Source organism: Astyanax mexicanus, chromosome 1 (genome assembly GCF_023375975.1).
Source record: "Astyanax mexicanus isolate ESR-SI-001 chromosome 1, AstMex3_surface, whole genome shotgun sequence".
In the NCBI taxonomy this organism is placed as follows: domain Eukaryota; kingdom Metazoa; phylum Chordata; class Actinopteri; order Characiformes; family Acestrorhamphidae; genus Astyanax; species Astyanax mexicanus.
This window is the reverse complement of record NC_064408.1, coordinates 73219047-73230493: the sequence shown is the minus strand read 5'-3', so window position 1 is coordinate 73230493 and position 11447 is coordinate 73219047. Positions and strand designations below refer to the sequence as shown.

General features: G+C 38.0%; 1 protein-coding gene across 2 annotated transcripts in view; it reads right to left on the bottom strand.

The window, feature by feature from the left end:
* LOC103027027 (bromo adjacent homology domain-containing 1 protein) overlaps positions 1–11447 on the bottom strand; it is a 47241-nt gene continuing 35794 nt past the window's right edge. For both annotated transcript variants that reach the window (XM_049482881.1, XM_007232836.3), the window contains exons 3-7: positions 11063–11418; positions 10823–10982; positions 9052–9131; positions 7499–7590; positions 1–7369 (exon numbers count right to left, since the gene is read on the bottom strand). In XM_049482881.1, coding sequence (XP_049338838.1) covers positions 7183–7369; positions 7499–7590; positions 9052–9131; positions 10823–10982; positions 11063–11418 — 875 coding nt within the window. In that variant the 3' untranslated portion in view covers positions 1–7182. The remainder of the gene's footprint in view (positions 7370–7498; positions 7591–9051; positions 9132–10822; positions 10983–11062; positions 11419–11447) is intronic.

Below are 11447 nucleotides of genomic sequence, written 5' to 3'. Positions count from 1 at the left end.
TTTTAACAAAAGCATGTTTTATAAATACTCTTTCATTTGAACAATAATCAGCAGGGATTCTTGTTGTCATTAAAAAAAACAAAAACATACAACAAACAAAGAGTGCATGACAAAGCAACATAAATGATCTGATTAAAACATACCCCAACCCACCCCCATCCCCATTCAAAAATAACATTTTATTCACTCTCCCATTCTATTAAAATATATGTTAGCCATAAGCACTAACCTAATAACACAAAGAAAAAAAACAATAATCATATATTAATATTGGTCTTGATAGGGGAATTAAAAAAACCAAAACGCCTCTTGTTTTTGGTCATTGTGGTTATGTTTTGAAAGGAATTCTGAATCAAACAAAACCACATCAACAATTATTTCATTGCAAAGAAGTGGTCAAGCTCTGTGATATAGAGGGATTTCATGACTTTAAGCATTTATACAGCCATGCAACATCTAACTTAACATCATGGCCACCAAGAAACACTTGATTTGGGGCTTAATTCCCACTTCTGCTCTTCTTATAGAAAAAGAGGGGTCTAAAGATTAGATCTTAAGCCCTATCTGGAGAGGATTCGTTTTTTCCAGGGGGTACTGTGGTAATTTCCTCTTTTATGGGGGTCCTCTGTGAGTTTATTCCCGTCCGGAACCACCATGTATGTGTTTTTCTTAGACGTTCTCTGAGAAAATTACAGGCTGAATTATCTACTGTTTTAACTCCGTGGTCCTCCGATAATTTTAGTCTCGTCCGGATCCACATCTTGAGTTTCGTCTCTTCACGTTTAATAAAATAGCTATTTGTCCGCTGCCACGCACCGTAATTACACTTTGTGTGTGTGTTTTCACGGAGATCCACGTAAACACAACAGCGAGTGGAAAAGGAGGAGCTACTGAACGTGATGTCATGTGTCCAAGAAACTCACTGGTCCTCCTGTTTTTTTTTTCAGTTGCAGTCTGGATGAAATAGATTTATCACTGAGTAGAAGTGTGACATATTTTTCACAGACGTCCCCCTGAGAAACTAATCCCACCCGGATAAGGCTTTAGTTGCTTGATAAAGATTTAGACCGAGCTCCATCATGATGTGGTGAGTAAACCACTCTTCTGAAGTGATCCAAGTGTGGGCTACCCATGTAGAGCCTTTCAGCTCTGAGGGTCTATCTGGCACATGCTGGTAGTCAGTCTACTGTTTAAGAAGCCTCTCAAAGACTACGGGAGACTCACTGCAGAGGTCAACCGATATCACATCAAACAGATGTTTCAGGAAAAGTCAATAGAAAAAGTCAAAGACAAAAACAAGGAAATAACAGCAGACTCATTATCCCTCTATGACCAGAAAACCAGTAGTGTAGTGCAGTGACAATGGCTGCCACCTGCTGTTCTTGGTCAATACAGTATGTTAAGTATGACAGTTGACATACTTATCCTACCACTTACAAGAGTAACTTAATGAGATTTGGCTTGTTTCCTGCAAACCAAACAACTTACAGCGAACGGGAAAAGGCCACATGTATTATGTACGTCATATATGATACTATGAAACAGATTCACAGCAACTGATAATTCAAGTACCTATGTGACTAAGGTATGTTGACAGAAATCGCTCTGCAATGACAGCAGCAGTACTGTACACTTACTAGTTGCTGAGGCCGCCCCACGTTTATGCCATATACACATAAAAGGGGCACCAGTAGAAGAGTGTGCTTTGGTCTTTACCCCTTGATGCCATCTCAAGTCTCCATAAATACAACAACTGCAGCTTTTAGCTATTTTACCGAAGACTTCATAACTTAAATAAACAAATCAAACAAACAATTAAAAAAAGGCGCTCATTGACCACAAGTATTGCAACAGCACTTCAAAATACTTATCAACTAAGATGACTTGTTACTTGAAATATAGATAGATAATCTATATAGCTTGTATACTCAAATGTTAAATAACCTCTTTAAATATAGTTACATGTCTCGTAAGTACTAAAAACATATTGTGCAACATCTCATTTATCTCATTTGAAAGATGGCCTGGCAATTCTTCAATAATCAATATATGTACATATTTTTTCCATTGATGGCTCTCAAGTAATCCATACCTTTGGATTCTACCCTAATAAAAATTATAAAATTAAACACTGTCCATGTTTTAGCTCATGCCTATTTGGTTATCAATTTTAATTTATGATCCACATCAAAACAAGCTTTAATTCGATAAAACAATAGAAGGACTTTGATTTAAATAGACTCCTCAAAAATAGTCCCAAAAATATATTGCATATTCTACTTTTAGAAATAGACTTAATAAAATATCTCATGTTTCCAGGAGAAATTGAAAAACAGAGAAACCTTTTGTTTACAAATACGGGATCAAAAACTTCTCGCTTCATTTAAACCACAATATTATCATTTGAATCGTTTTTAAAGAAGACCTGCTGATCACGTAATAACTGCAGCAACATCTGTGCCAATGATGCAATGGAATGAAACAAGTTCTAGGTATTCTGCACACATTAGAACGTACACTTATATATACTATATATATAGTAACGTTGGAAAGCCATCTAATCTATCTTAAAGCAGAAATTCTAGTACCACTGTACACCATTTCAACATTTGAATAATTAATATATAAGTATGGATATGGTTTAGGGTTAGAGGTTTATGAAACAAAACTACATAAATAAATATCAGAGCATTCCTGTCGATGTAGAGATTTCAGGCATGGGAAATGATTTCAAACAGCCAGAAGCTTTCCTTTGATTACAAGTAAACACACTTACGGAAGGTGCCACATTTACCAGAGGAGAGTTGATTCTTTTCTTTTTTTTTTCATTTAGTGCTTAAAGGACGATATCTGATATCTCGTAGCGCAGGCTCTGATTCAATCAACTCAATTCATAGCATACAAATATTCTTTATAATTCAAGGATTGTAAATGAAGGAATGTTCATTTACATGAGCTGATCATGAAGGCTATTTAGAGAGTGTAAATATGACTTCCTGCCACCTAAATCTGATAATAATAAAATAAACTCCACATCTAGAACATAGAAGAGAGCCACAGAGGAAGATTAGCATTTAAATGCATAGACTTGCTAACATAATCATGTATTGCAGATACAAACAATTTTAAGAAGGATTGTCCTTCCTTCTTCAGTTATAAGCTAGTTATCACTGCTTAACTCACATGTCGACTGGTATGTGACACTGTAAAATACGATAAAGCTCTCTGGAAGCTGTTACATACATGTTACAAGACTACGTTCACATTACCAGGATGTAGTGACACAAATCTGATATTTTGCGTTTATCTATCACAGGTCTGATTTCTTCAGGGCTGTGTGGTCGCTTTGAGAGGTGGACTTTATCTGTAAACAGACACTATGTTGAGCATTAGGAACACTCAAAGTCATATTTTAAGAAGATGACTAGTCTCCATTAAGAACATCTCTGCAGAGATGACATGCATAAACATATTAATGTGCACATTTGTGATGTTCCTGGAACAGATTTGTTTAGGTTATGGACAGATACAGGTTAATCAGACTATGTTCAGACTGCTACCCCAAATCAGATTGATTTTTACAGTCAAAACAGGTATATATAAAAGGTATTTAGCAGACGCAGACATACAGTGCTTTGATGTTTACTGTGATAAAATTGCTCCGTTTTATTAATTAACATGTTACCGTTTAAAATAAGCCCACGTTCACTTAACAATCAAGCAGGCTACGTGACTGACATCAAGTTTGCGATGGAAACGTACAAATGTGAACGTCTCAAGTTCACAGAGCAAGATGGTTGTCTAGCTTATCCCTGATGCTTGGATTAGCAGTTGCTAGTAAATCTTAGTAAAGCTACAGAGTGAATCTTAACTAACTTCACTAACCTCTCAGCTCTCTGAGATCAGGGTGCTTGTCCACTAAATGCTGAGCTCGTGCTCGCGTTTCATCCTTTGCTCTGGAGATATCTGTTACACTGTTTGTAAACTGGGTTTGTGCTGTTGGTTGGGTTTCCGTCTTCATCAGCGATATAAGCGAAACATGCCCAGACTTCACTCCTCGAGCCTGTTTTATCCACAAGTCTCGAACGAGAGAGAATGACTTTTATTTTAGTCGCAGTCATTCTACGTGCGCTGCGGCTCTGCTCTCGCGCTGCTGGCTTGCGTGTGTCGCTCAACTGAGTCAAATGAATACTCGGCAATTGATTCATTTGTTCAAGAATACTAGGTTAACCTTGATTCTGCCATACCGGCTGCAGTGTGAATCAGTTTTCTTATGAAGTGAATCAAATCGCACCTACTAATTTGACTCCTTTGAAGCTAGGAACTGGGCTTTACACAGTATTGAAAGCTTGGACGCTAAATAACCGAATCGTTTGTGACGACATAGTATTGAAAAAGCATTAAACGTTCGGTGCAACTCTAATAGCTAGTTTGTGACTAGTATCAGAAAGTGTTAGTTTAGGAACTATTTAAAAAGACGAGTCTTCATTCAGTGTGACAGCGAGTGACTGTGCTGATCTGACAGCCAAGTGGCAGTTTGTTCCACCACCTTGGTGCAGGACAGAGAAAAAAATCAGCCTGTCTTTCTTCTGTGGGATTTGAGGGATGGTGGAAGCTAAAAAAGCTCTTGGAGCTGATCTGGCTTTGACTATTGCCATCAAGTATGAAAGAGCCTATTGATTTTTGGCCTTGTAGGCCATCGTATTTATAATAGTCTGGACATCTAGACACCACTTGAAATCAGATTTTTTCTAATGTGGATTTGGAGGTTCCAAATGTGTGCAATGCTGCAGGCTACAGCACCAATTGGTCTTTGTAAGCAAAGGACAGAGGATGTGTCAATCATTTTCTATTGCAGTCAATCACGCAATCAACTGGCAGGTACCTGGCCCTCTGGTCTCTTCTACTTGTGCTTTGGCCTGCAGCATTAAATACATACAAATTCAAAGTACTGGAAGGTTACTTACTGATGGCGAATTTGACCACAGCTTACCGAGCAGATGTGTTTGTGATGTCTGGACAAGCAAAACTGATCTGATCATGTCAAGGTAATAGTCCATACAGTCATCTCAACACACGTAATTTGAGAAACAAATCTGATTTGCTTACTGTCTGAACATAGCCTGACAGTTATGAATAAAAATCGTCCGTCAAGCTAGCCAAATCCGGCCTGAGCAAAAAATCTGAATTGATTATCGAGGTCTGTAATGTGAACGTAATCTTAATTACTCTCTAAGACTCAATATAACATTCCTTCAACATCAATTAGCAGTCTTTGAAATAAAATATACCCATTTATTTGCCCTCTATCACTAACGTGTGCTTCATTTCCGAGCAGAACACAATACTGGCAGTCCCTTTTCACAGAAGAGTGTCTCTGTGTGTGCAGTTCAATAGACATGATGGAACTGTGGGACGCTCTGACTGATCAGCAGAATCGGCAGACCTTAATCCCAGGTGAAATGCTGAAATGTGCACTCAGTTAATGAAAGAGTGGGCAAAAACAGACAAGAGACTGGTGTAATCCTGGCCTGACAGGACGCTGACTCTGTTATTAGGCTAGAGTGTTCGCAATTAAGTATAAGATTCCAGATCTTCAGAAATTATATATGTGGCCAGGTAAACTTACAAAAGACTAAACAGACAGACAACATGGGTATACTGCTGTGGAATTATATTTCTTTCTGAAGATCTGGAATGATATTTTGTATGATTTTGAATGATTTTGTACTGGACCCTTTCAGAGTAATGTAAACTGCAGGGCTGCATGGCTGCTAGTTGCCATGCCTAAAATATGTAGAGATTTGCTCTTTTTCTGCTCTACATTAAAACATATGCTGCAAGATGTTTTCTTTCTTGCAGGTTTTCTTGCTGATTAAATCACTGCTCTGAACAGTGTTGGTAGAATCTGAGCCACGGGTTAAAAAGGAAAGTAAAACAAGCAGCAAAGTGAGAGAAAGGAAAAACAAATAAAGGAATGGATTAGTGCAATTTCACTAGGGTTACTAAAAGCAAGGGGAAATGGGTACAGGCAGGACTTTGCCAAATAAATATTCAAAATATATTTGTTATAAGTCTTGAGTGTCTCAATTCAATATATTATAAAACCTTTCCTAAAAAACAAAACAAAACAAAAACAAAAAAACATGAATCACTTCCTCTGATCTACACTATTAGAGAGCACAGGTAGATACTGGGGTCTTAACTAGTGAGAATGGGGATTAACACTGTGCTGACCTTTGGTTTATTTGATTACTGGAGTGAATATTCTTAGAGGATTGGGTACAACTAGCTGCCTACAAAGCTACCTGCATGTAATAAGGCAAGACAAAGAAGAATGGAAAGAGAGGACAACTCCACTAAATGACATTTCACTGTGGGCAGGAGGTTCATCTTCTCCTCCACTAAATAATCAACTGTTTGAATAGTAAAACCAGAATTAAAAAGTGGAGTATATATTCCCTCATAAAGAAACAACATGAGGAAGAGAACCGAAAACATGATTTGTCCACTTCCTCTTGTTCTCTCCATTCAAAATAAGTCAGTCTAGACTCTGCTTTAGAGAAATTTGAGCTGAATGCAGATTTGTCCTGCTGTAAGTCAACCTCCAATAAAAAAGGATTTTTTGTTTATGCTCATAATCTGAAATTGCAGCTGATCTAACTCACCAGTGTCACAGTCCAGTGTAAAAGACAAATCACTGAAGAGATATTAATATAAACAAATAAAAAAAATCTAAATAAAAAAAACAAACCCACACCGCAACTTCTTGCCTTCTATGCAGTACAACATGATGTACTGATATAAGAACTAGCCTACATTTAAAATATGGTTGAGGAAAAGTGAAATGAAGCTGTCGTTCTTCCTTCTTCTATAGTACTAGCCTTAGATAATGCCACTACTAGGAATGTGGAGACAAGTGTTTGATTAAATCATTCCCAAAAATCTCACATTTTTTTATAGTAATGATATATGAGAGATGTTCCTTCAGTGGCTAACCACACTCTCCTAACCTCACTTTACTCCTAAATCAAATAAAAACCTCTCTTCCCAACAATAAATTACGATGATGAGAACAAAAACCGGAGACCAATAGGTTTCACACACAGATCCTCTCATTACGGAGGTCCTTCATTGTGTGTGAGGTGCAGGTGTGTGTTCTCCATGACCAGTCTTGCACCTTTACTGCAGGTTCTTCAGTATGCGGCCGTAACGGAAGTCGTAGACGTGGCGACACAGGTAAACCAGCTCAGGGTCAACATCGTCGGGCACAAGTCGGTGAGAGGGGATGGCACTGTCGGAGGGGCGGGGCACCACTGGGGTGCTGTCGGGTACGCCCTCTGATCGGCGCTTTACCAAGGCACAAAATCTAAAACACAAAACAGAACCCTGCTGACTACACACACACAGTTCTGCCTACGACAAATCAGTGCATCAGTCCAGGTGAGATACATGGGTAACCACAGCTAGCCAGTCAACCTGAAGTGAAATCTCTTACCTACAGTACTGTGCTAACGGCAAAACATAGCATCTGTCCTCAATACAGGCCACACTGTTTTCATCTTGATGCCGAGAAGCAAATATTTCATTCTGAAAAAGGACAACAAAAGAACAAAACATGGTTATAATGAAGATCATTGCTATTATGAAGTTAATAAAGGTGAGGCTATACAGAATGCCCAGCCTCTTTATTGTATTCATGAACCATACCAAAAACGTACCGAACCGTGGGGTTTATACCGAGCAGTGAACCGAACCATGAATTTTCTGTACCGTTACACCCCTGCATTGCTATAAACATGGCAATCACTGTTGTTGTGAACAAAGAAAACATATAATTGCTGTGGTGCAAAAACCTCATGTCTCAAACTTACAGGAGAAGAAAACATAAGTAATTTTGGAGCATTTCTATTAATCCATCGTCATAAAATTCGAATACAATGTAAAGAACATAAATACGTTTTGTGTGTGATAGCAACAATATTCTTTTCATATACACAAACATCCTTAAAATTATGATTATCTGCCCGATGTGCTGTTGGTCCTCCACCTGCCACAAACACAGCTCTGACACTGACATGCCTCATGTCATAGAACAGGAACAGTATTGTGTCTCATGACTTTTGCCATTCCCACAGAAGCCTGTTCACATGTGACGCTGTGGATGGTGGAATGTGAAACACTCACACAGCTTTGGAAATAGTATGCCTCATCCATCTGGCACCCACTATCCGATCTTGCCTGATCTCTGATAATTCATGTCACCTTGCCAGGAGCAAAACTGGCCAGTGTTCAACCTCACTCACAAGACAACACCTCACAACTTACACAGGTGTGGAACTTTTGGCATGTCAGTGTATCAACACTACTAATTTTATCTGTATAATGTTTGGAACCAGTGTTTAACATTAAGCTAACTGTTAAACATTTAAGACAAAAAAAGGAAAAATCGGGGGTCATATCGAATCCCAGACCTCCAAATGTGCAATTTTTTGCTAATACTTCTTATGAATGGTGATTTATAATACATTCATGTCATCTTACAAACACTTCATAACACTGTAACCGTTGTCAATGTATTTTAAATATCTAAATATAGTTTGTGGTGCTTAAACTACTGGAGTTCTGTTATAAAGCAACATTTACAAAAATATGCATACTTAACATGAATATAATATACACTACTGGCATTACAATAATACAATTTTAATATGGTCACTGATGCATCTCCATTTACAGTTTTAAAAGTTTGGATATGATGTGAATCTGATCTAAATGCAAATAAGCAGAAATGCTGCAAAATTACTTTCATTACAAATAAGTTTTTTCTTTCTCATGCAAAATTATTATTTTGGACTTGTATTTTAAATGACAGGGACAATATAAAGTTATCAAAGACACTCTCCATATCTTAACAAACCGAAATATATTTCTGATTTAATTACTTGTTATTCAGCGTTATAAAATTAATTGTAGACTAAAGTACTTTTAGTGTAGGGTAACTGCATTGGAGACCTTAAGGATTCTGAATGGTATGAGAGAATGTCTCACCTCACAGTGCATGCTGGGATCCCTGCCTCCCTGTGTGTGTTCAGGTCGATAGTACCAGAACAGACTCATCATCAGCTCTCCTGAAAGAGAGAATTAAAAGGTCAGAGGCAAACACTCTACAGTGCACACTTTAACTAGGTTTATAGGATTAAACACAAAGTCTGGTAGGTTGTAGAAGTTGCAAAACTAGAAGCACATTTGTTTAGAGTTGATAACAGATTAACTGTGCTTTTGGGAACAAATGAGCACAGGAAAGAGGGAATACATAGTCATTAAGTAGCTTACAAACATGACCTACACTGGGCTGCGTATTATTGTCTGCCACTAAATATCAAGCAGATAAATTGCCGACCAGTCTAAACAAGAGAACACTGCTGGAAGAAGAACAAATAAACCACAGATACGGCAACCGAACCACTGCTGAAAACAATGGCACCATATAACCACAGAGGGAAACAGACAAAAGCAGACATGTCTAGTAAAAGGCCCCACTGCCCTTGTAATCAGCTTACAAATGAAACACTTTATTACTTTTGTTCTTTAATTTATGAACTTTAAAAAAAACAATTAAACGTTTACAAGCTTTAAAAAACAAACATTGATCATTCTTTCATTAATTTGCCCTGCTTTCTACATAGGCATCAATTTAACAAAGGTTGTAATTGAGGGCAATTCAGGGAGTGCCTAAGAGACCAGTTTAATTCATCAAAATACCAAAGAGCAAAAAATACATAACTGCCATGCAAAAACTCTGTATCTCTTACTGTACAACATACACAAAATTGAAATGGGAGAAAGAAAGATACTCATCAATTTGAAGATGAAGACTGGGCTATTTTTGTAGATGGACAATTGTAACATCGCATTCTAGATTATTAGGGGAATTTAACTGGAAATGCTTGGTTAGGTTTTTTTACACCCCTGAAAGAAGAGCTCTAAAGACACAAGGAAAGCAAAAGGGATGGTGCTGGAGACAGTGTGGTACTCAGAAGGCTGGGGATGCCCGGAATAGGCAGGCTTTTGACAGGAGACTGGAAATGCTATAGTGGATTTGTTTGGAATTGAGTTAGAATTTTTATGGGCAAATCTTTACATAAGAAAAGTGCTGCAATTAATAGGACAAAATGATAAATACTTGCTTAAAATATTGTTGGCAGCAGTTCCTGTTTTGTTTTTGTTTTTTATTTTTGTTATTAATATATATATTTATTCCTTATATATATATATATATATATATATATATATATATATATATATATATATATATATATGGAATAAATATATATTAATAAAGTAAAAAAAAGCCACTTGACAGAAAATGAAAAAATCTTCTTAATTCTAACTATTATTTACAATAAATATAAAAGACATGATTTCCAATTTTTGTGAAGTATTTTCATTTATTATGGCATTTTGACATAATGTGCCAATTTACATAAAAAAGGCTCTTGTGTCAAAGTTAAGAAATAGAAGTTTATTACTGCATAATCACTACATGTCTGAAAAACTAAATGTACTTGAAATTCTTACATTTTCTGAGCCAATTAACCCACCACTGACCAACTCCCTGATCATTCTTCAACTCTGTATTGTCAACACTCTCTGAGGAAAGCACAGGATTCCCAGCTCTGATACATCATTGAACCAATTTTTGTGCTGACCAGCACCACAATGGGAGTCCTAAGGGGTGAGAACACCATCTAGCCACCAAGAGAGTGTATGGCCAATTGTGGTTACTTGTGTGTAAAAATGTGATTTTATTTTGTCTCACCTGTTTTGGGGTCATCCCACAAAGCTGATATCTTGGCCACATACGGTAGAGACTTCTTTCTTGGTCCAGAGCGCAACAGCACAGTATCTCTGATCCGAATCACTTCTCCATCTCGCTCTACTCCTTCATAACACTGTCGCAACGCAGTCTCATCTTCTCCCTGCAGAACAACACAGCAACATTAGCACAGCTCTTGTACGGATTGCAATGCTAACGAGTCAGCAGGAAAATGAAACTTACCGCAATGAAGACTTCTCTCTCTGTAGGTTCTCCAAAAGGTCGCCAGCCATTTGTCGTCCGATGGCGATTTGCCTTCTTCTGCTGTTTGGCACTTACTGGGCTCGGCACTGGCTGTTTCTGAGACAGTTTTGAATGCCCCTTAGCGGTGGAGCCATTGGGAGGTTTGGTGCTTTGGGGGCATTTTTTAGGCCCTTGAGGCCTGACCTCTGTCTGTCTGTTGTCTGAGAGGGTGGACAGAAGACGCGGCAGAACGGTTGATGACGGGCTTACCCTGGGCAAGGGGCAGCCAGAAAGGGGCAAGGCCGGTGGCACAAGCAGTGAGGTCTTGTGATCGCCTTGAGGTGAAGAGTAGCGTTCTACAGAAACAAGAAACACTTCATTTAGT